Raw genomic sequence first — 25859 nt, forward strand, 5'->3', positions numbered from 1 at the left:
AAACAGTTAAGATGGTAAATTGTATGTGTCGGGAAAGCCCCCTGGAGAGGGGAATGGCTACCCACTCCAGTATTCTTGCCTGGAGAATTTCACGGACAGGAGGAGCCTGGTGGGCTACAGTCCATGGGGTTGCAAAGGGTATGCCATGACTGAGCAACTAACATTTCACTATGAAACAAACAAACAAACAAACAGAAGCACAAAGTGCAAGTGCAAAGTAACGCTCCTCTTGGGTCAAAACTGAAACAGCCACTCTTTGGCTGGGCTGCCCTTTTTACCACCTCCAAAATTAGTATCTCGAAGCTTTTTAATGATTCTTTTAACTCAGGTCTATGGGGATCACCAGGAATTTAACGAGTAGCTTCAACAATTAACTAGAAATGTTAATCTGCTGGGACCTGGGGTCTCCTCATCTCACTCTTGGTTTGTTCCTTTACAGGACTCAGGGCCATTTGCAGTCTTGTCTTTTTCTTCTGTCAGAGAGCAAGCCACCCCGGGGCAAAGACTGCCTGCCCTACGGCCCCCTGCCTGGTTCTGAGTGCAGAGAAGATTCTTGCTGAATGGAGAAGAGAAAAAGGTAAGCTATCCTCTCGAAATCCATGCCTCTGAACTTGAATAATTCACATGGTCCTAGAGAAGGTGGAGCCAAAAAAACTAGCAAAGGTGAGGCCTTCTCACCGTGGTAAAAATGAACGCTGTAGCCACACGCCCCCCATCAGCCACTGGGGAACTCAGACAGCAGAGGATGGAGTGAATTTAAAGGGTGTGAAAAGTATTAGAAAATTCTCTAAGTATTTAATAAAGATCAGAATTTGTTGCTATTCAGTCTCTATGTAGTGTCTGACTCTTTGAGACCCCATGGACAGCAGCCCACGCCAGGCTTCCCTGTCCTTCACCATCTCCTGGAGCTTGCTCAAACTCCTGTCCACTGAGCTGGTGATGCCATCCAACCACCTCATCCTCTGTTGCCCTCTTCTCCTGCCTTCAATCTTTCCCACCATCAGGATCTTTTTCAATGAGTCAGCTCTTCACATCAAGGTGGCCAAAGTATTGGAGCTTCAGCTTCAGTCCTTCCAAAGAATAGTCAGGGTTGATTTCCTTTAAGATTGACTGGTTTGATCTCCTTGCAGTACACAGGACTCTCAAGAGTCTTCTCCAACACTATAGGTCAAAAGCATCAATTCTTCAGCACTCAGCCTTCTTTATGGTCCAACTCTCACATCCATACATGACTACTAGAAAAACCATACCTTTAACTCTACGAACCTTAGTTGGCAAAATAATGTTTCTGCTTTTTTAATATGCTGTTTAGGTTTGTTGCAGCCTTTCTTCCAAGGAGCAGGAATGATTGGGACATGTCATCATTAAAAAGGACACATTTTTTCAGTGTACCGGGTATATGCATTAGTGCTTGAGAAAACAGGCAAACATGAGCTACCTTGATACTGTTCTTGAACAGGAATCCTGGCATGGAGAAGCCCTTTTTTTTATCCAGCGGCTCACTGAAAATGACGATCTGCTCGAAGAGGAACACCCGCCTCTCTTTGCAGCGAGGCAGCAGCCCCGTGTCCTGGTCCGTGACCAAGAACGTGTCCTGCAGGAGCAGCTTGCCCTGGGCCACGATCTTACCCTGGAATGTGGAGAAGGGTGCAGAGGAACAGGAGAAGAAAACATTGCATTCAAAGTTAAGACACTGGAAATTTTGTTTTCTTTAGTTTTCCTCCCACAGAATGATGTATTTTCTTGTATTAATTTATGGAGTGTAACATTTCTTTTAGTATAATAACGTCTTAGAGCTAAACAGAAAAATCATCTAAATAAAATCCTTGCCAGCTCTTGTGTAACCCCTGGCCTCAGTTACAGTCAGAGACTGAAAGTGGACGGAAGGGTGTAGTTCGCAGTGGAAGAGTACTTCTCAAGGGGCGGTCCACGGCCAGGTGCCACTAGCACCCTGGGTGGGACCTGCTCACAGATGCTCAGGAGCCCTCCAGGAGAGCCCATCTGTGTGTGTGTGTGTGTGTTTTTTCCGAGAACTCCAGCACCAGCATGTTAAACTAAACCCACTCCTCTAGCGAAACAGTAAGCAAGAAAAAGGAAAACTCCCGTCTCCTTACTCGACAATCAAACTGGGGGAAAAAAAAAAAGGATTCTGGGCTCTGGACATCCTCATGCTAGTAGGTAGTACGTAATCTGAGTGGTCTGGCAACTCAGAGAGAAGTCTGTGACTAACGGGGAGCCCAGGGACCTGGAGTCAGGCTCCTGGGGCTGACAGATGAGATGGACGGGCCCCTGCTCATCGTGCCGGGGAAGGAGGCTCACTCCTCTGCAGCAGAGGGTCCTAGAGACAGAGCAGAGGCCTGCCTGCTCCTGCCATGAGGCGCTGGGCTTTGAGCAGAGGAAGGTCCCCCACAAAAGCAAATTAGATGCACCCAGATAAGCTGAAACATAGTATCACTCAGGTTGAGGGACAGTAAGAGAAGACAGCAAACCAAGCAGAAAGGACCGGCTTTCTGCAGGTGGAGGTCAAGCATCCCAGACACAGCAGCAAGTTTAAAGAGGAGCCACATTACGTCGAAGCCTTGTAGCCTCCCGACGTTCATCATGTCGTTGCAGCGCTTCGGGACGACGCACATGACCTCCACGGCTCTCTGCAGGGTGGGCGGAGGTGGGGAGCAGAGTGAGCCTTCAGTTCCTGGGGCCAGGCTGGAGCACTAACCCTCCAATCCCCCACCTTGTTCAGTTCCTCCCCTGCCCGCCCACGCGTGGACAGAGGGCACGCCCAGGGGGCTCGGGAGACCCCCCCCGACCCCACCAGAGACAAGCTGCTTCAGAGACGCACCCAGCGGGGTGTCAGTACCTCTAGTTCTGATGTATCCAGGCTGGCCTTTTTGGAATACTTGAGGAAGTCCTGTAGGAGGAAAACAGACAGAAGGGCATGACAAGGTGATGGTCACACAGCAGTCCCCTTTCTGATCAGCCACGATGCCAGCCACTGGGCCAGCCTCGTTTTTCTCTCCCAGGAACACAAAGATAAGTATCCCCAGGCGGACTTCAAGCCACAGGAGCGCAAAGTCAGGGCCAACTGATCTAAGCAGGTCGTGCTTCCTGTTTCACCCCAAGATAGGCGCTCATCTCTCTTTACCTCCAGGTTCTAAGTTTTATGTGTGAAGGGATCTCGCCACCTCCAACAGTCACTTTTACCATGGAAAATGGCTTGACTTTGTCTTCAGGGGTGCTGAGGAATTTGAATCACTCAAGGGCGGTTGCTGAGCCCACAGAGAGGAACTGGCAGGGACTAAACGTTTAATCTGAAGCCCCAAGGAGACAGAAAACCTGTAAGTGGGTAAAGTATTCAAGATCCGTGGTGGGGAGAAAAAGCTCACTTTCACGGATGTTTTGCGTCAGAACCTGATGTAAATGAAAATTGAGAGAACAGTATAAGGGCTCGCCTTAAGTTTTAAAAAAACTTACTTGGAAATATTGGAAATCAGAAACAACAAGACTGCTTCATATTTTTTTTTTTACAGAAAAGATGCTCATCACCTGCCCAGCCCTCTGGTCCCCCTGCCAATGCTCATCACCGGCCCAGCCCTCGGGTGCCTGCCGATGCTCACCACCGGCCCAGCCCTCGGTCCCCGCCGAGCGGGCTCGAGCCGGCGGAGCCTCACCTTCAGCAGCAGCTGGTACTTCGTGATCCTCTGCACGGGTTTGATCAGCAAGTCCGTGAGCTGCAGCCTGTGGCCCAGGCGCTGCTTTAAGTCCTGGGGTTTTGGAGGAGGAAGGAAAGGACTCGAGTGTTGTCTTTTATTCAGTTAGTTATTCTGTTTGACATAACAATTTTATTGTCCATCTAGAAGGAAAACCTTTTCTGTTTTATGAAACCGAAAACCAGTGCTTAACAATCTAGACATCTGAAGAGACTAGCAAGCACAGAAGGTTGAACGTGATTCGTAAGATGTGCTTATTGTTAATCATTTGAAATTTAAACTTAAGAATTATTGGGGCTTAAACAATTTTGCACCCCTGAAAGACATCACTTATATGTGGAATCTAAAATATGATACAAATGAACTTATTTACAAGACAGAAACAGAATAGTCAGAGAAGACAAATCCATGATTACAAAGGGGACAGGGGGTGAGGGAACGGATAAATTCAGAGCCTGGACCAGCAGAGACACACCACGATATACAACATAAATAATAAGGCGGCTCTGTATAGCACAGGGAACCACACTCAATATCCAGCAATAAATCACAGTGGAAAAGAACACATGCGCATATACAGGTATGTACATATGTATAGCTAAATCACCCCCACTGTATACCAGAAACCAATACAACACTTCGAATCAACTATACTGAATGCTGCCTTTTAAAAGGCACTTTCCAGTCCCTGTAACTCAGAAATGCTAACTACATGGTAGGAGAGATGATGAGAACCACGGCCCGCCAGTGCTGTGCCACCGCTCGCGTTTCAGCTTTCTGAGCTGTTTTTCAGAGCATCTTCTATGCTTGCCTAAAAAGGCCTTTTTTTCAATTGCTTACTTTTATTGATACAAATATTTTATTTCTAGGCTAAAAGTTTAGATCGTGAATTATCCTGCATGTGAAAATGAGCCCTAGTTTGAAATTGATTTTAAAACCTGATTTTTTTTAAGGTTACTCATTTTTTAAAAAGTAATTCTGTTTACTTATTTTGGGTGTGCTGGGGTTTCGCTGCTGCTCAGGCTTCTCTCTAGCTCTGGTGAGCGGGCACTACTCTCCCGTGGCAGCGCGTGGCCTGCTCGTGCCATCCAGTGCACGGATGTCTTGCTGTGGAGCACGGACCAAGGGTGCCTGGGCTCCAGAGCACAGACTCAACAGCTGTGGCTCCCGGGCTTAGTTGCTCCTCGGCATGTGGCATCTTCCCGGGCCAGGGATCGAACTGGTGTCTCCCGCACTGGCAGGCAGATTCTTTACCACTGAGCCACCAGTGGGAAGCCCCAAGCCCCTGACTTTAGCCGTGACCCCAGTGCTCTGAATGCTGAGGGATGTGATCACAGGTTGAATTTATACTCACTTCTCTGGTTTACAAGAAAGAAATACAAGTTCAGGACTCTTATAACTGAGGCTAGTTTCTTGACGATTGCTTAATGTCATGGGAAACGAATTTTTGGAAATCAACTGTAACCAATGATTCAGAACTGCTTTGTAACTCAGTCTTACCTCAAAAAAGGTGTCAATGTATTCTGAGACAATGTGTTCAGACTTTGGTTTATTTTGGCAATAAACTATGTACATGTGCAACCTTCTCTCCTAGGAAAGGAAGGCAAACAGGTGGGTTAGAACACAGGAAGCACGTGCACGGTGTCAGCGCATTCGGAAAGCAACTGTTCTCTCGAGAAAACCGCATGGTTAGGCTCTTGGGAGCACATCCCAGGTTCCTGATGCTGGCTCCAAAAACAGCCCTTCTTTGTCTTTCCCTCAGATATATCAAACCCCACGCTTTACCTGGGAAAACACCAGGGGCGGGGAAAGTACGCAGTTCTTGGTATTAAACCAAGAATCGCTTTCCCACCTTCAAATCCTGCCAGTGGCTCCGGGAAGCCTGGCTTTTTTTTTTTTGCACGAGGTTAGAAAAAGCTCTTTAGTCTTAAATACTGAAGGCAGTCTTAAATACTGGGCCATGACTTCCTGCACTGACCCTCAAAGTGTGCTGTACACACCCCTGGGGTCCTGAAGGCCTCCCGGGGACCCATCAGGTCAAACTATTTTCAAATAATACTAAGTTGTCACCCTCTCCTTTTCATCTGCAGTGATGTGCAAAACCGGTGGTGGGAGAAACTGCTGGCATTTTAGCAAGTATCCCTCACCACGGCACACACCAGCTTCAGCTAAGACTGTCCTTGATGAACTGATAAAAATTCATTGTATTAAGACTCAACCACGGGCTATACGCCTTTCTAACCTTCCTGTGATAAGACTGGGGTCCTGGTGACACGCCTGCCTCGTGTGACAGCAGGCGCAGCAGCGCCCTCGTGTGGCTGAGCCATGAGCTGAACCAGCTGCTTGTTTTTACTTAAAAGCCTCAAGGACTATAATTACTTATGCGTGGGTATCTGCTAGACCCTTTCCTGAACATGGATAAAATAAGCCTGTTGTTTCAAGGCAAACAACCTGCAATGTCTATTAATAATGAAAAATGAAGCTTTCAAGCAAAAAATTAACATTTTGGAGAATGTGGATCTGCCATCTTGAACTTGACCATGAAAACGAAAGTGAAAGTCACTCAGTCTTCGCGACCCCAGGGACTATACAGTCCATGGAATTCTCCAGGCCACAATACTGGAGTGGGTAGCCTTTCCCTTCTCCAGGGAATCTTCCCAACCCAGGGATCAAACCCAGGTTTCCCACACTGTAGGCTGATTCTTTACCAGCTGAGCTACCAGAACTTGACAATACTTAAAAGATTTTTGTGAAGAGATGGGTGGTGATATGAACAAATCTGATTTTTTCTTTTTTTGGCAGCGGGGATACTGTTCATTGAAATAGTTCACCATCTGGAAGATCTGTCTCAATCAGTGGGTCAGGGTTTTCCAAAAGACCAATACAGGATGTCAGGAGCTGGTGCAGAAGGGAAAGTGTCTTTAACAGCAAGATGGCTCTAAGGCTTTCAGGGCAACAGAAGTGAGGTCACCAATGGGTTTTCAGATTCCATGTTGCAACTAACCTTTAAGAAATTCTCACTTGAGTTTTGGTGCAGTATCTCAGAAAACTGTCTATAAATTATCTGAAAAGGCTATTAAAATACTCATTCCTTTCTAACCAAATATCTATGTAAGGACAGATTTTTTCCCCCCCATAAATTTTAACTAAAAAACATCACAGTAGGTTCAATACAGAAACAAGATATAAACATGCATCTGTCTTCTATTAAGCCAGACATTAAGGAGATGTGCAAAAATACAAAAGCTCTGGTCACTTTGAAAATATAGTAATTTTCCCTAAAAACCAAACCAAACCAAAAATGCCCCTTTATTCTTAATGTGCTTATTGAATTAATTTGTTTGTCTTATTGCCACAGCATGCAGCATGTGGGATCTTAGTTAACCAACTAGGGATGGAACCCACATCCCCTGCAGTGGAAGCATGGAGTCTTCACCGCTGGACTGCCGGCAGGTTCCAACATGCGTACCTTAGATTTACAAATATTTGGTTACTACATTAAACCTGCACATCTAGGTGCATCACTATCTGCACCAGCACTTCTTTGCCCAAAGATGTTTCCAAATGTTCCTGCTGCTGGTCTGGCTCTGGTCCCCTGCGGACCATCTTGGCCTGTTTGTGAGCTAAACAGCCAAGCCGGGCCAGCTGACTGGGAAAGCAGACCGTTCGCATGTAGAAGAGCAGTGGGGGATTTGAATCCAACCAGCTGACACTGTACGGTTTGATTTCATTCTCAATATAAGCATTTCTGTAAACTGCCAGTGAGTTCTCCTTTCATCTGACAAGCCAATTACTAAATATGACAATACAGAAGAGAATATAAATAATGCTTCTGTACTTACATGTTTAACAAAAAGGGATCCTAGTTTTTCCGGATCTTCAAGGCACTTCTCCAACTCTCCTAAAAAAAAGCTGCAACGAAAGGAGAAATATTAGAACCATCTCCGATTTGGCCTTCTAATTTTAGACTGAGGTTTAAATTTTCAAAATAGTCTGTTTTGACATTAGCAATCTGGAAGTGTAAAGTATATGTTTAGCCAATACAACGAACACTAAACGTTTTGTTAGGACAGAAAGCAGAAAGAGATACAATTTACAACAGTTTAAAAAGGTTAAGTCAGAGCAAGACACCTCTTGACTGGCAACCTTCCCTTCCTCTGGAAAGTCCACATTTCTGTTTCATTTTTTAAAATGACTCAAATAATAAAATCTCATCTGAATATGGGGTAAAAAAAATGCTTCAAAGCAGTTGGTCATTTTTCTTTATCTTGGTCTGCATACCTGTGAATTTCATATTCTTTCCATGGTCATTTTTAAGAGGCTCAAATCTGAATGTAATCTGTGACAGCTTTGAGGTTTTCTTTAAAAAATAAAAGTTTTCTCAAATATTATCAAAATCAACTTCTAGGTTGCAAATATTAGGTCCCGTTAAGATAAAATTGGGGTTCCCAGGTGGTGCAGTGATAAAAAATCTGCCTGCCAATGCAGGAGACACAAGAGATGCAGGTTCAATAGCTGGGTCGGGAAGATCCCCTGGACAAGAAAGTGGCACCCACTCCAGTACTCTTGCTGGGAAATTCCATGGACAGAGGAGCCTGCTGCGATACAGTCTATGGGGATACAGGAGTTGGACATGACTGGGCACACAGCATACACACAAGATCAAAAGTAGGTATAACCATAGAAACAAAACAAAACGGACGACTGCTCTTCACTTTGTCTGGACTAGAGCTGTTGGTGAGATGTATGCCCACCTTAGCTCTCACTTCCATATGTTGATATTTGTATCTTGGATTTTCCTGACCTGCAAGCCAGCACACCAATGAATGCCATGTTGAACTGCCTTGCATTTGAGGATGCAATATCCTCTAGTTCTGCACATATCATGCAGACACCGTATCTCCAGGGGCAATTTCTCTGTCTGGTCATCCCAGCAGCTTGGCGCTGTTTCCCCTTTTCTGTCATAGCTTAAGAACCAGCCTTGGGACCAGAGGACTAGATAATGGTACCAACTATACCTTTAAAAAGTTGGTTTCACTACAGATCAGGACAGGTGTGGCAAGGTACTGGAATCAGATTTGATTTTCATGGGCAACCGTGTCTACTTTACCCATGAATGCTGACTTGAAAAATAACTCTTTCATGGTAATTTGTATTTATTACAGAGGTGGCTGCAATTTTAACTACAAACACTTATCAAGGCTTACTCTATGCAGGTATTGTTCGAAGTGCTTTACGTGTGTGTATTAACTCAGTCACTCCATAAAAACCCCACGAGGAGGGTAACACAGTGACCCAAATGAAGGATGGAGGCAGACAGCTCAGGGTCAGGACCAGACTATGAATCCAGATGGTCAGACTCTGTACCCAGGCCTCCAGCCCCACCTTCCCCCAACGCCCTGGGCCCCTGGATGGACCAGCATGAAGAAGGTAAGGGACTTCCTCGTGCCATGAAACGCAACCGGAAAATTCCTCAGCAAAGCAATACTTCCTCTGCAACAGCTGCCTGCACGAGGCTATACAGGTAGTGAAATGAAATGAATCAACAAATGTCCTCTCCCACCCCCGACAAGCCTGTGATGCAGCTCGGCGGTGATCACACACTGCCCATGGTCGGGCACGGGGTGTATTTTACGTACTCTCTGTGCCAGTCGTAAATCTGATGGATGTTGCCAAACACAATCTTGTCTTTGCCTTTCATGTCATCAGGAACACCATCTTCTTTCATAAGTGCCATGTAGCCCTAAAAGTAAATATTTAAAGATAAGGTTATTTCATTGAACATGTTTGAATCAAGCAGTGGTTTACTGACTGAGTCACAGAGGACAAAGCAGACATACGCACTGTCTCCTAAACCAACTGTTTAAGAACAAAAGCCTTTTGAGAAATACGTCCTTAACTGGCCCGTGAAAATACTGTCACATTCATTGCCATGACTTTCTCTCCCTGAACTGTTTAGCACTCAAAGATCAAAACTCTTCTGAGGAACTGGAAAGTTTAAATAAATGTAAATGATTTCATAAAACAAATCATCTTGTCAGCTTGTAAATATTAAATTTTTGGCATGAAGCGTATTTCCTCTGTTCTTAGTACTGATCTGATATAAACAGATTTTCTTTTCTTTTTGGATTATCTACATAATTTGTTAAATAAGGATTTAATAATATACTTTCCATAAATTGATTTCTAACCCCAGCTAGTTAACTATGTTGCTAAAATGTGGTTTAAAACTTCTATATAACTCAGATGGGATTCAGCCTATACAGGAGGCTCTGAAGTTACTGCTGGAGTGATGACAGATATGTCATGCATGTTTAATCTTTTGTTATGCAATTAACTGTAATAGCTATTACTCTTCATGGAATGTCCATCCAAAAAGTATTGCCTTGTACATATTTGCAAAGCTGAAAGAATAAATGGTCAAGTTTTATTTTACAAAAATAGCTTTTTGATCAGTTGAGTTTACTAATATGATGATGCCCTGAACTTAATGTAGGGACAAGGCCAGAGATGACTCTTGATTTCGGATGAAAGGTAATGGCTTTGCTATGGTTACAAATTGCAGAGTAACTTCTGGTCAGTGAAATGGTGACATATTCGTTCTGTGAAAACTACAAGCAAATGGCCTGGGGTGGCAGCCACTGACCAAGCTCCACACCCAAGGGGGATTCAGGATGTAACTGAATCCAGAGCTGGTCACACTGACTTTTCAACCACAGATACCCTCATTTCCATGGTGATGCCCACCCTCTTATAAAATAATCAAAGGCCAGATTTCCATACCAGAAATTCTTTTTTTTGGAGATAACATTTATAAACTTAAACTATATTAAAAAAGGAGACTCTGTCAAGATGCACTGTTCAAAAGAGAAGTCTTTAAAAGTTATTAAGATTAAGATATTTGGCTAAATTTTATTTTTCAGAAATATTTTGTTGGTCGTTTTACTGTTTTGTTTTAGTCAAACATGTTTTCAAGGCTTTTGAGAAGCTATCAGCATTCGACTGTCCAAATGAACACCCTTCTGACAAGCCTCAGAGCTAGCTGATAGAGGTTATTTATCTCTGAAAGTACACACCTCCACCACACAGCCGAGGTCCCGCACATAGTCACGCTCTGTCTCCACTAATTCTTGTAAAACGTAGCTGAAAAAAGGGAGGGACAAAACAGTGTTTACAATCCACAATCTAAGGAATTTTCTGATGAAACTCTCACACTTTTTCTTTCATCAGGTCGGATTCTGCAGGGGCTGTGAAGTAACCTAACAAACTTGCACTTTGGGTCCCCAACCACTAACAAGTTCACGTGGGTGACCCACAGGGACTGCAGAGGTCACAAAGGACCTCCCGTTCGGGGTGCACTCCTGTCACCGGACTCTGACCATGTGGACGATGACTAAGAGAAGCCAGGACACAGCTCTGCTGTGAAGCCAAGACAGTAAAGGAAGCCGGTCTTCTGCTTCTTTGTGCTTTAACGCTTGAGTCATTTTAAGCTTTTCTGGATATACAAAAGAAATTTAACTCAGATGTTTAAAGCCTTGCGTCTGAACACATCATTCAGAAATGTTCCTTTCAGTAAGGATCAGTAACCGTTTAAAGCCACTTAGATAACAGAAGACAATCACTTGATTAGTTATGGCTGCTGCTGCTCAGTCACTTCAGTCGTGTCCGACTCTGTGCGACCCCACAGACGGCAGCCTACTAGGCTCCTCTGTCCCTGGGATTCTCCAGGCAAGAACACTGGAGTGAGTTGCCATTTCCTTCTCCAATGCAGGAAAGTGAAAAGTGAAAGTGAAGTCGCTCAGTCGTGCCTGACTCTTAGCGACCCCATAGACTGCAGCCTACCAGGCTCCTCTGTCCATGGGCTTTTCCAAGCCAAGAGTATTGGAGTGGGCTGCCATTAGTTATGGAAAACCACCTCAATTGACCTGTAAAAGTTAATTGGCTGATTGGTTTGTTTTTTCATTCAACCAGCACCTCCTATGCACCTGAAGTCACTCTAGATACTGGGATACAGGATCAATCAAACCAAGTCTCTGTGTTCATGCAGCTGGGAAATTTCTTCCTCTTCTCCAAATATAATTTTAAGCCTTTTGTAATATTTTTCCGGACTTTTTAACTGAAACCGAAAAATTCTACCATGAAGGTATGTTTCGCGTTTCTGGGACTGCATTTAATTCTACGCTGCCTTCTTTCTTCTTTACTACTGTGTGGGTAACGGGGCTGCCCAGGTGGCGCAGTCATAATGAATCCACCTGCCAACGCAGGAGACACAAGAGCAGCAGGTTCAATCCCTGGGTCAGGAAGATCCCCTGGAGGAGGAAATGGCAATCCACTTCAGTATTCTTGCCTGGGAAATCCCATGGACAGAGAAGCCTGGCGGGCTACCGTCTGTGAGGCCGCAGAGAGTCGGACACGACTAAGCACCAGAGCACACGTGCATAAATATACTGGCAAGTACAGCAGTTTCTCACCAGCAGTGACAGAAGAGATTCTCCTACCACTCTTATTCCCAAATAAAGTACAATGCAGAAATAAAAGAGTGAGAGCTGTGGCTATGCCTCACCGCACCCTCCTGAGGCTCTGAACACTTTGCAAACACACGTACACGTGGCGCACGTGGTAAAGAACCCGCCTGCCAAACGCAGAAGACTCCCAAGAGGCTCAGGTTCGATCCCTGGGTCGGGAAGATCCCCTGGAGGAGGGCATGACAACCCACTCCAGTTTTCTTGCCTGGAGAATCCCATGGACAGAGGAGCCTGGTGGGCTACAGTCCATGGGGTCACAAAGAGTCTGACATGACTGAAGCGACTTAGCAGGGCACGCTTGTCTAACTGCTCAGCGAAGAGACCCTGGGTCTCCTTCTGCGACTCTGAGAGGACCGGGCCACAGCTCTGAAGATGGCAGGGCCAGCAGGGGAGCCCCCGAGCGCTGACAACTGGAACACTGGGGTCTTACTGGCGTCTCTTTAAAGAGCTGGACTTCCTCTCTTCCATCTCATCGATGGGTGAGGAGGAGGACAGCAGGGAGTTGTCTGAAGGGTTGAAGGAGGGGCTGCTGCTGTCCCCCTGGTCGACGAGGAGCGAGCTGGGACGATCCTCCAGAGCCTGGAAAAAATCAGAGCAACAATCATGCCTCCCACCTACATCGCCCAGGAGGCTGAAATTAGGACCAGGAGGTCTCCTACATCAGAATACACAGCAGGCCTAGCCTGTGACACCGCAGAACCTATGGGTGTAAAGTCACAAGAGTGTTTAACAACAAAAGCCCCAGCATTCATTAAAGACTGAGTAAGAGGGAAGTCAGAACGCTAAGTGCAGTGAATTTATGTCTATTAATATATTCTGTTCCTAGTTACCAAATAATTAGGAACAAAACATTTGGTTCACATCACAGACTGCACCCATTTCAAATCTGGTCATTTTCTGTTCAGTTACATTCCTGCCCCATGAAAGCACAACCATTTCAGAAGCGTGTGCAGTCACCTCCGTTTGGGCTGGCACACCCCGACACACTGCCCACACTCCCTGCTGGTGACTACGCAGCAGCATCAGCAAACCTGTATTTTAATTTAAAGAATCAATTTGCTTCTTGACTATCCGTGAAGCCTTGACTCATGCTTCCATGCACATAACTCATGCGGCTAAAATTCATCTCCATTTCTGTGACCCTCACAACTTCTTTCTTCTATAGGAAGTGGTTGTCATGCTGGCCTCAATTACTTGTCCACAACTCTGTCCCCTCACTGGATTTTAGTTCCTGCAGGTGACGTTTTCATTGTTGAGATCCTCTTGAGAACCTCGAATAAATCCGTGAAATGACTACTGATGACTTTTTCCCCTGGGTTAGTGTGGCCAGAATCAGCAAATGATTACTTTCTTATTGGTATGTATTAATTTTCTTTCTTAATCAGAATTCACCAAGTTTCTAGGGGTACAAGTGACAGTTCTTTCTTTAATTGAAATATACACGGTTTACTATGTTGTGTTAATTTCAGGTATCCAGCAAAGTGACTCAGTTACACATATATGTATGTTTTACATATGCACATACTTGTAAGAATCTGAAAAAGGATATATGTATACCATTTTCCAGATTCTTTTCCACTATAGGTTACTACAAGATACTGAATATAGATTCCTGTGCTATACAATAGGTGCTCGTTGTTTATCTGTTTTATATACAGTAGTGTATATCTGTTAATCCCGAACTCCTAATTTATCCCTCTCTCACCCTCCCCCTTTGGTAATCACAGATTTGTTTTCCATGTCTGTGAGTCTGTTTTGTAAATAAGCTCATCTGTATCATTTTTATCAAGTTCCATATGTAAGTGCTGTCATATGATACTCGTTTCTCTGACTTACTTCACTCTGTATGACAATCTCTAGGTCCATCCATGTTACTGCAAATAGCATTATTTCATTCTTTTCAATGGCTGAGTAATAGTCCATCGTGTGTGTGTGTGTGTGGGCATACATACCCATCCACCCACACCCACACATATATGCGTGTGTGTGTATATATCTTCTTTATCTATTCATCTGTCAATGGACACTTGGGTTGCTTCTATGTCTGGTCTATTGTAAATGTTGCTATGAACATTAGAGGGCATGTATCTTTTCAATTAAGAGCTTTCATCTTTGTTGGATACATGCCCAGGAGCTGGACTACTGGGTCATATGGTAGCTCTATTTTTAGTTTTTTTTTAAAAACCTCCATACTGTTCTCCATAGTGGCTGTACCAAATTACATTCCCACCAATAGCGTAGGAAGGTTCCCTTTTCTCCACACCCTCTCCAGCATTATTTGTTGACTTTTTGATGATGGCTATTCTGAATGGGGTGAGGTCACACCTCAGTATAGTTTTGATTTCTACTTGTCTAATGATTAGCGAGGCTGAGCATCTTTTCACGTGCCCATGGCCCATCTGTATGTCTTCTTTGGAGAAATGTCTATCTAGGTCTTCTACTCATTTTTTGATTGGGTTATTTTTTGATATTGAGCTGAATGAGCTGTTTGTATATTTTGGAGACTAATCCCTTGTCAGTTCACATCATTTGCCAATAGATGACAGTTCTTCTGAAACTCCCACAGTGACACAGCTGGACATATAGATGATCAAGAGCTATTTAAGCAATGTAACTGGGGAAAATGTGACACACTTCTCTTCAAACAAAAAGCCTGATACAAATTACAAGAACACTTAATATTTCCTACCAAATTAAAACCTCTAATACTTGTCCTGTTTCCCGTAAGAGTGACAGGCTGAAGCTGGTGTCATCACTAAGCGCAGCTTTGAGGACACCAAGTCTGTTCCTGCAATCTTGTTCATCAAAACCATCAGATCAGATCAGGTCGCTCAGTCGTGTCCTACTCTTTGCGACCCCATGAATCGCAGCACGCCAGGCCTCCCTGTCCATCACCGACTCCCGGAGTTCACTGAGACTCACGTCCATCGAGTCAGTGATGCCATCCAGCCATCTCTGTCGTCCCCTTCTCCTCCTGCCCCCAATCCCTCCCAGCATCAGAGTCTTTTCCAATGAGTCAACTCTTCGCATGAGGTGGCCAAAGTACTGGAGTTTCAGCATCATTCCTTCCAAAGAAATCCCAGGGCTGATCTCCTTCAGAATGGACTGGTTGGATCTCCTTGCAGTCCAAGAGACTCTCTCAAGAGTCTTCTCCAACACCACAGTTCAAAAGCATCAATTCTTCGGCGCTCAGCCTTCTTCACAGTCCAACTCTCACATCCATACATGACCACTGGAAAAACCATAGCCTTGACTAGATGGACCTTTGTTGGCAAAGTAATCTCTCTGCTTTTGAATATGCTATCTAGGTTGGTCATAACTTTCCTTCCAAGGAGTAAGCCATGGAGCTGTGCAAACACACCAACTTCTGCTCTCAGTGAATGAAAAGTTAGTTAAGGAACAGGGCTCGGTGAGGAAATAGCATTCTTATTTTTAAATAAACAGCTCTTGACCTCGACTGGAAGCACATATGCAGCAGCCGGGCTGGGCCGGGTCCACGCGTGTGGGTCCCGGAGGCCGATCTCGGACAGGAAGTTGGAGGATGCATGGCGGGAGGAGCAGTGCTGTCTGCTGCCCGGATGTGCGAGGAAACAGCTGAAGCTCATTAGATTTAATGATGGTCACTTCAACGGTGAGGAGAGAGACAGGAAAGAAAGGTTGTAGAGGGCCCTTCACACAGAAGAGGGCTGGGGAGGCACCCGACTTCATGGACACCCGTGAAGGCCCCTCTGGACCCGGCAGCTGCATCCATGGAGTGTGGAGACGCCCCAGAGGTCGTGGACACATTTGTGCCGTCCACTCCCAGCCGCCCAACGGCCCCTTCTGGCAACTGTGCTCGAGTAAAGCGGCAGGAGCGCTGTCCCAGAACGGAAATCTGATTTGGATGAATTAGTTGTGGGTTCAGTGGGTTTTTGTGGGTAGGTTCTTATCAACTTTCCCTATTCCTTAAATGAAAAGAGAGTATCTATGTAGACCTAAGTCTTCAGAGGGCTTTCTGGGTGCCTCAGTGGTAAATAACCTGCCCACCTAATGCAGGAGATGCAAGAGACACAGGTGTGATCCCTGGGTTGGGGAGATCCCCTGGAGAAGGAAACGGCAACCCACTCCAGTATTCCTGCCTGGAGAATCCTATGGGCAGAGGGGCCTGGCGGTCCATGAAGTCCCAAACATTTGGACACGACCAACCAGTCCATTTTGAAGGAGATCAGCCCTGGGATTTCTTTGGAAGGAATGATGCTGAAGCTGAAACTCCAGTACTTTGGCCACCTCATGTGAAGAGTTGACTCATTGGAAAAGACTCTGATGCTGGGAGGGATTGGGGGCAGGAGGAGAAGGGGACGACAGAGGATGAGACGGCTGGATGGCATCACCGACTCGATGGACATGAGTCTGGACGTGAACTCTGGGAGCTGGTGATGGACAGGGAGGCCTGGTGTGCTGCGATTCATGGGGTCATAAAGAGTCGGACACGACTGAGCGACTGAACTGAACTGAGCAGAAGCACACGCGGCTTCTCTGAGGTTAATGTTGGTAAACTGTATTTTCTTAAGAAACTGCCCATTTCATCCTAGGTTTTCAAATTTACTTTCAAAGAGGTGAAAGAGGTAACGTGTCATGATTATTTCAATTCTCGCTGATCTTTTCTTTATAGATTCTTATTTTGTGAATCTGGTTTTTTTTTTGCAAAGGTTACCTGAAGTCTGTATGCTTTGAAAAAACAAATCTTAGGTGTTATTTATTATTCCCTTTTTCTGTTTTTCCAACTCATTAATTTCTGTTTTTAGTTCTGTGAATTCAGTCCTTCTGCTTTTTTCCAAAAACAAATTGTACTGTTCTATTATCTTGAGTCAGATGTTTGTTTCACTTATTTTCATTCTTTCTTGGGTTTCTCTTTATATTCAGATCAACGAAGAGAAGAAAGCCCCGAAGTCAGCTGCAGTCCCTGAGGCTGTTGGCTGCGGTCGCCCCCCACCCACACTCAGGAAGCCCACGCTTGCCTGATCAGGAATGTGGAGTGGAGAGAAGTGAATTTCAGGGAAGGGCTTGCAGGGTGAGGAGAGCCAGCTCCTTGAACACAGATGGCACAACGGCAGGACACCTTCTCCCGTCACCTCCCCAGTCCACTGCACACGCGGCTTTGGGGGGCTAACAATTCAGTGTTTCAATCTGATTGCAAAGTAACGACAGCCTAAGAGATCGCCCGCAGGAAAACAAATGTGGGGTGACATGGCTCCCGTGAGCCGTGCAGGAGTAACTCAGAGTCATGGGGAGCAGATGGCAGGAAGGAGGGTGTTCAGATGATTCACCAGCAGTTTTATCGGCAAAAGCAGTTCTCATTTGAGGATTAGTCACAGGAAACCAAGGCAGAGCTATGTTTCCCTTGAGCCAGAAAAAGAGGGCGGAGTCTAGATTACATTCCATGGAGAATGAAGGAGCAGCGAGTCCACCATAAAAAGCACAAATGTGGTTCTCCAATGGGGAGGGAAGGCACAAGTTGAGTGTTCGGGTGGAGGGAGCTCGGCTGGAGCTTATCAAACAGCACTCGGTTTACAAACCCCACCTTCCAGCTGAGAGGTGGAAGCAGACAGTAGGAGAATCTGAACCTACATCTCTGATTCCAAATTCACGCCCTCTCCACCCTGCCAACAGCTTTACGCCCATTCACTTCGAAGAGTTGTGAGTAGTAGAAATAACTCAACTTCAACCGATAGAGTTTAATTCTTCAAAACTAAAAAGGGGTAATAAACCATTACAAGCTGAGAGACACGCATAGAACTTCTCTTCATCTGAATTTATGACACGTCAACCTCAACCCACTCACAATGGAATCCCTTCAAACAGCTGCAGAACAATGACTAGCAGGTTGACAGAGTGCTGTCTCATAACATTCCTTGGGAGGACAATTTCAATTAGACAAGCATGACTTTAATGATCCTATAACTGTTGTGTATAAATGGCTGTTTCTAAAATGTTTAGGGATGCCTGAAAACTCAATTCAGTATTATTTGAGCATCTTTTTAGACCATTAATCAACTTGTTTCTCAAACAGACAGCCAGGATGTGGCTAAGCTCCATTCATACTGACATGATCCCAAATTTCTGACCAAGTGGAGTTAAGTTCTTGACTTCTCTACCAAGTCCTTGTAGTCTTTCTGTCTAATGGCCTGTCTAACCTCAAAGCTCACCACCACCCGGCTGGGGGTGGGGGCCAATACCTGTCAGTCTGGATTCTGGATGTAATTTCCATTTGACCGAAACAACCAGCCTCATCAGCAGCTGCTTAGGGGTGGGTGGGAGAAGAAACTGGAGTGTTTTATATATATATATATATATATGAACATAGTACCTAGTTAGTACTAGCTTTGGAAGATAAATTTCTAACTTTAAAGAAGTATAGTTAGCCCGTGAACAATGCAGGGTTTGGGACACTGGTCCTCTGTACGTGGTCCCTCAGTATCTGCGGTTCCACGTCTGCGGATTAACCCACTGCACACTATGCTGTCTCTAGTATTCACTGTTGAACTTCTTCATAAGTGGACCTGTGAAATCCAAACTTGGGCTATTTAAGGGTCAACTGTATTTCCTTTTATCTAGCAATTCCAGTGCTAAAAATTTACCCTATAAGTATACTTACATGTAATTATAATCACACATGTAATTAGCATGAATATTTATGCAAAAATAAACGCTGCAGTCCATGGGGTCACAAAGAGTCGGACACGACTGTGTGACTGAACAATTAACAGAAATGAAAATTAAAAACGATAAATCTATACACACACACACACACACACATATATATAATGAATTTACTTAAATAAATTATAGTAAACCTCTGTCCCTTATCAGCTGGTCGTTTTTACACACTCTGTGTGCCTTGGTTTTCTCGTCTGTAAAATGAGAATATGGCAGTGTGTGCCCCACTCATAGAGCTGTTGAGGGGAGTACACAGAGAGAACGTTGGGAGGGAAGCATATCAAACTGCTCCACAGTGGTTACTCTGGAGAATGGAGTGTGGGAGAGGCTGCGGGCTCTTATTTTAGGAGTGGTGAGTTTTAAAAGATGTAGTAAGGTAGTAGGTATACGAGTCTAAAAAGCTGTTACCATTACTGGTTTTTCTATTTCACAGGAAAACTTAAGAAACAGAAATCTACTGATTTGAATCAGTCAGAAACAATGCATACCTAACTTCAAAGAATCAACATCCGATTTGGGGCTTTTATTAAATGAAGCCATGCTGACCCAACTAGGGACATGGGGTCACTAAGAGAATAAAGCCCTGACACAGCAACACAAACCCTTCTCCCTCCTACACTGCAGACCCCAGTGAAGGATCGCAGAGGCAGCCAGAGACCCCCAGTGGCACCTGCGATACCAACGACCCACGAGAATGGAACTGACCACACTGGCTATGACGATGCCAGCACTGCAGACCATGTGGGTCAGGAAAGGGCTGACCATGGCTCCTGGGAGGTCCCTCTAAGCCCCTGGAATGTCCTGCCTGATGAAGTGTGTCTACCTGGGGGTTCTGGCCTCAGATAGACAATCTATATACTCACTGAGTGACTTCTGGTGGGGGCTTTGGGTCATGTGCTATCTTGATCTCCAGAGGAGCAGGGGATGGGGTGAGCCGTGTGAGGGGTCAACCTTGTGTGTGATGGAGCCCAAATAAAAACTCTGACCACCGAGGCTGAAGAGTGGGGTTGGGGGGGTGGGGTGGGCGGTGGTGGCCCTTGTTGGTGTTACCCTGCAGGTATCATCACACACAGTGCGACGCTGGGAGAGGCTAGCATTGGGCACGTAACTCCATGGGGAAAGGACAAGGGTGGCCTGAACGTGAGCGTCCCGGACCTGCCCCTGTACATCTTCCCTGGCTGACCTTCACCTCCATCCTTTCACAGTAATGAACTGCAACCGTGGCTTCGCTAAGTTCTGTGAGTCTTCAAGCCAATTATGAACCTGAGGATCCGTCCTGCAGACTAGAGACCCACCTGTGAGGTCACCCCCCTCCACCCCCGCACCCCAATGCTCCATGAGCCACGTCCAGCCCTGAGGCCTGAGCCCCTAGGAAATCTTACCATCTTGCTTTTCACGAGTTCCTCGATTGCACTGACAAGCTCGGCTGCGCTTGGCGTTTCGGAGCTGGTGGGGCGGACTAATAACCGAGAAGAGGCCTAGAGAGGAAGTTGAGAAAAAGAGAGGGGGGAGGGGGATGCCTCATGTTAGTCACTGGACAGACGGAAAATTCTCCTGCAAGCTCAGCCTCTTTTTAAAAGTAATTCCAGACCAAAAGACCACGAGTTTGTCTTTGTTTGCATTTATTTAAAGCCATCTTTTAAAATTTACAATATTCTGACATGAAACACTAAATAAGACCTGTCTGGGATACATGTGGAAAGCAGACAGAGTCTGGTTTTAATCTGCAGCCATGTCCCATCAGAATGTTTCTCAAAGAGGTGACTGGGCATGGGGGAGGATTCTAACTCTTTTTTCAACTGCTGGCTAGGCTACTGGCTAAGGAGGGAAAGACGGAGATCAACAGAAGAGTGACAGGCTTAAGGGCTAGTGAATGAATCCTTCAAGGAATCGGGAACCAAAAACAGGATACTAAAAATGGCTCTACTGTGCGGATGGGGTTCAAAGAAAGAAGGAAGGAAAGCAAAGGAGCCGGGAGCACTGGCCAGACAGGGAGGAGGGGGACAAGCTCACCATTTTCTGTGCCATCCATTTCCCCAGATTAGTGCAGAGGACAGGAGCTCTGTGGCCTCACAAGCTATCGGATGCCATTTACGGCTAGAGTCGGGGTGTACAGGGCGGACAGGTAAGGGGTCTGCGGGAGGGGCTACTGAGCTCAAGTTTCAGTAATTAGCAAACACGCTGTGTTTGCGGATTACTCGCACCGTTAATTTACTGGAAACTAGAAGAGGGGTGTAATATGAACCTTGCTTCATATTAAGGACAGCAGAGATGCATGCAACACACGGCTAGCTGTCCTAACGATGCATGGCTCACGGCAGACACATACGGATCTAAACGTTTACAATGAGGCAGTTACAATGTGGATCCAGATATGCACTTGGCAAAACAAATGTTGGCTTGGTCTAATGAAATCTGGAAGATGAGGTGAAGAAAAGAAGGGAAAAAAAATTCAAATGGAGAGGTAAGGAAACTGAGCCAGAACAGACACAGAACACAAGTCAACATAATGCTGCAGTGAAAGTTTACAAAAAGAGAGAACAGAACAAAACAAAATATTAGTCACAAGATAATATACTCTCTGGGAACATCACTATCGATTTTTGTAAAAGAAGAACTTCTATGGATAATACCCAATGAGGTCATACAATAACCAGAAAGTGATTTTAGCAATTCAGAAGAATATAGTGCCATCCACACTTTAAATGGAGAAAAACACCCTCCTGGTTTGGTGAATAGGCCAAGCAGGCCTGGCACCTCACTGTTTGGCTAACCATTCTGATTTACCCAATTTTAGTTTTCTGCCTTCAGAAAGGTATGGCTTAGAATGCTACAAAACCACTGAGGAGCTCTCAGAGCCCTGCTGCCTGGCGGTGGGTTTGTTCTGGGCAGTGAGAGGTGAGCTCCTCTGATCTCAGGCCACCCTACCCCTCTGCAGCATGGGGTCTGCGCCTCGGATGATCCCCAGACTCGGGACTCAAAGCCAAGCTACATTCCTCTGCTAAGACCCACTGCGCGCTGAGAGCCCTGGCAGAGTAGGCGGCAGAGTTCTAAAGAGGAGGGGTCTGAGGTTAAGACTGACGTGTGATCACCCTCGGCCTCAGGGCCGTCAATCACTGGGCTGGGCGGAGCCTGGGTCAGCACCCACGGGCCATCCAGCGAGTGGTGACCGTGTTAGTACGGAGGAGGGAATCAGGGAAGGAAAAAAGTGAAGACGGGGGAAGACTGATGAAAACGTCTGTTTTATTCAGAAAACTCGGTTTCTGCCAAAAAAAAAAAAAAAAAAATCACCAGTAATGACTTCATAGCGTGGTTTTCAACACCTGCCAGTTTGGAGAAGCAGGCTGGGCTGGAACACCAGAGGATGTACAAGCCAGTTATCAGGTTTCCTTCTTGATATTTTAGGGTTCTACCGCTGGGAGGTACAAAGTAATTTTAGATCCTGTAAGAACTCAGGAAAACCCAGAAAGCAAAAAATAAAGGTTTACTTGGCCCGAATACATCCAAAGAGGAGACTCGTGACCTTGAACTGACTCCTGAGCTTTGACAAACTCCGGTTTGATCCAGATGTTGGCCGTGTTGGAAAAAAGGGACTGGAGAGCCATACGGTCTCATCTGAAAACCACACCTGCGTGCAGAGACACCTGACACAGAGAATCAGCTGGGCTCGTGTGTGTTTGGGACGAAACCACGCACGCAGGCAGGACAGTGATTTCTCTGACTGTCCACTCAGGGGTCCTGGTCAGGACAGTGAGAAAAATTAAAATGACTTGAAAGGTAGCAATTAGGAAAACATCCATTAAAAATGCACTGAAGGTACTTATGCAAGCACACTTGTAGGGGAGACTGCGCGTGTTCCTACAGCCTAGTCAAAACGCACGGCCTATGTTATCTATGCTTGGGGGGGCGAAGGCAGGCAGAATTCGGCCTGGAAAACCAGCACGTGTTCCAGACGCCTTTTCACAGCCTGGGTTGCTCTCTATGTCCGGCTCTGAGGCTGGGGCACAGGAGCAAACCGCTGGGCCCTCTCCTGACTTGGGGTGGCCACGGCCCCCTTACCTTGTCGTCCTGGGAGTCCGGCTGGAGCAGGCTGTGCTGCTGGATGGCCATGGGCGGCGGCAGGGGCACGGCGTCGGCCCCCTCCTCCCCTTCTTCCTCTCCGCAGCTCTGCATGCCCGAAGATGAGGACTTGGAAAGCGTGCCACTGCTCAGGCCCTCGTTCCGGCCTCTCTGAAAGCAGACCCACATTCGCCCGTGAAAACCTGGCCCTGAGTATCAGTGTCCGGGCATAGAAACTGAGCCCTTGGGGGTTAACGGGAGATGGAAACTGACAGCAGAAACCAGGCACAAGCCCCTTCCAACCCTGATGGGAACTCTGATTCCTGAAAGTGCGCCAGCTCCGTCACCAGCCAGCTGGACGAGGGAAGGGCCGGGAGTGTCTGCAAAGGGACTGCCAATGTCAACCGTTAGGCTCTGAACACGTCTCATCTTCAAGAGGCCAATTTTAAAGAAAAGTTAAAAAATGTGAACCATCACCCTCTGTTTTCTCTGGTCTCGTATTTCACTTTTTTGTTACTTTTTGCTCAAGTAAAACTCACTGAAATCATGAGAGCATAAAGAAAAATACAATTCAAGGTGTATTTTAAGAATGTAGTTCATTCATTTTTCCCTAGTCTTACTTTTATAAAAAACTTCAGTTTTTTACTTCTATTAGGAGGACCCAGTATATTAAACAGATAGATGAGGACATAAATGAATCATACGCTCCAGTGAAAACCCATGGCAAAAACAGGCCCAGGAGAAAAGCAGCAGAAACCACACATCTGCAAAATAAATTAAACGATACCAATCTTGTCCTCCTCCCCCATTCTCTCTGCCTTTGTCTTTCTGAGTCCGTGGGGAACCGGGGGGATGGGGATCCTCATTAAAAACTCTGAGGGCCCCTCACTAACACCACATTACTGAAGACCCATCTTGGGGATCATGAAAAAATTCCATTCCTTACAGTATAATTTTAAGGTCCCTCCTCTCCAAAGGAAATTAAAAATAATTCCTGGTTGGCCTACATACATCTATCTTTGATGACATGGGAATAATGCAGTGTTTACTACTGGCTTAACAAAATAATTGGATGTTTTCTACTCAGGACAAGAGGTCAGTATGAATATACATAAATATGGGGGCAGGTCTGGTAGTGGAAATACTGGAGGATGCAGGCTTTCCCCAGTCCTTCCAAGTCTAAAATTGGTGCTTCCCTACTGTGGAGAAGGAAATGGCAACCCACTGCAGTATTCTGGCCTGGAGAATTCCATGGACAGAGGGGCCTGGTGGGCTACAGTCCATGGGGTCTCAAAGAGTCGGACAGGACTGAGCGACTATCCCTCACTCACTACATGGCTGAGGGCTAACCCAGAGACTCCTTAGATCTTCTGCATCCCCAGGGTCGGGGAGTGGGGGGGCCACCCCAGGCTTTGCCTGTGATGGAGGTGGTGGAGGGGCTGGGGCAGCAGGGCACCACTTTCTCCTGGAGCAGGCAGGGGGTGCCCCCACGCCTGGGGAGGGGGGGCTCTCAGTCCTCTGATCTCTTGATCAGAGGCCACATGTGGATCCCGGGCCCCAGCACACTGCTAAATGCATTTTGTGGGGCTCTGACACCGGTTCTTTCCGGAAACACCCGGAAAACCACCAGAGGAGGGTTATTCGCTGGGCCCAGGGCTCGCAGGGGAGACGCCGCAGACCCTGACCTCTTCCACAGTCTCGTCCTGCGGGGTGGCCGCGCTGTCGTCCGAGTCCTTCTGCGAGCCGGCGTCGGCGCTCTTGCGGACCTCGCGGCTCTTCTTGTGCTTGTGCGCCAGCTTCTTCACGTGCCCATCCGCCTTGCCGCTGCTCAGCCGCCGCACGGGGCTTGTCAGCCACTTACGCAGCGTGTTGCCCGGGCGCTTGGGGCCTGGCGAGCTCTGCGCCCCTACCATGTGGGGCTGGAGGGAGGCCACGGAGGCGGGCGGGCTGGCGTCGTTGCTGGAGACGGACAGTGAGTCTGCGAGTGAGAGAGAGAAGCCAATGTGACTGGCGGCCTGGTAAAGAAGCCGCCTGCAGTGTGGGAGACCTGGGTTTGATCCCGGGGTTGGGAAGATCCCCTGGAGAATGGAACAGGGCTACCCATTCCAGTATGCTTGGGCTTCCCTGGTGGCTCAGATGGTAAAGAATCCGCCTGCAATGAGGGAGACCTGGGTTCGATCCCGGGGTTGGGAAGATCCTCTGGAGATGGGAACCAGGTAGCCACTCCAGTATTCTTGGGCTTCCATGGTGGCTCAGATGGTAAAGAATCCACCTGCAACGCAGGAGACCTGGGTTCGATCCCAGGGTTGGGAAGATCCCCTGGAGAAGGGAAAGGCTACCCACTCCAGTATTCAGGCCTGGAGAATTCCATGGACTGTATAGTCCCTGGGGTTTCAAAGAGTTGGACATGACTGAGTGACTTTCATTTTTCACTTTCAAAGCCTCTGGAGGTCCCGCTCGGTGCCACTGGGTCCACTGGTGTGGCACCGCCCAATGGAACGCCAAGTTCAGTGACCTCTGGGAGCTGTGCCCCTGGTTCTGCCCTGGGGGTCGGGGTGTTGGAGGAGATCCAACCCGTGGGTTCACCGATCAAATGGTTCCCGAACTTGAATTTTGCCAGAGATCATTTTTCTCCACGTGTACTGTGCCCCGCCCGCAAAACCTGAGTCACCCATGCTGACAATCAGCATCAGTGCTGCATAGACTCATAATGTCACTATCGCTTAAAATATCACAGACATCGGAGGACACACTGTTTGAATTATTTTCACCCATTTTCTTGACAGACAAGAACCAAGAGAAAGAAGGGCTTAAAGAAGAATTTAAAGGAAATTAAAGACTAATCCTGGTGGATAAATATATTAGTTTGACT

At 46.5% G+C, this 25859-nt stretch overlaps 1 protein-coding gene across 6 annotated transcripts in view; it reads right to left on the reverse strand.

The window, feature by feature from the left end:
• Positions 1-25859, reverse strand: part of TRIO (trio Rho guanine nucleotide exchange factor) — a 362510-nt gene that overhangs the window by 21137 nt on the left and 315514 nt on the right. For 5 of the 6 annotated variants that reach the window (XM_061393858.1, XM_061393857.1, XM_061393860.1 and 2 more), the window contains 12 exons: positions 24673-24965; positions 22988-23158; positions 20311-20406; positions 12663-12811; positions 10784-10850; positions 9347-9450; positions 7550-7619; positions 5208-5297; positions 3669-3761; positions 2858-2908; positions 2571-2648; positions 1439-1630 (listed from right to left, as the gene is read on the reverse strand). In XM_061393858.1, the coding sequence (XP_061249842.1) occupies positions 1439-1630; positions 2571-2648; positions 2858-2908; positions 3669-3761; positions 5208-5297; positions 7550-7619; positions 9347-9450; positions 10784-10850; positions 12663-12811; positions 20311-20406; positions 22988-23158; positions 24673-24965 (1454 nt within the window). The other variant, XM_061393862.1, reaches the window with a different exon arrangement.

This window comes from Bos javanicus, chromosome 20 (assembly GCF_032452875.1).
Source record: "Bos javanicus breed banteng chromosome 20, ARS-OSU_banteng_1.0, whole genome shotgun sequence".
Lineage (NCBI taxonomy): Eukaryota > Metazoa > Chordata > Mammalia > Artiodactyla > Bovidae > Bos > Bos javanicus.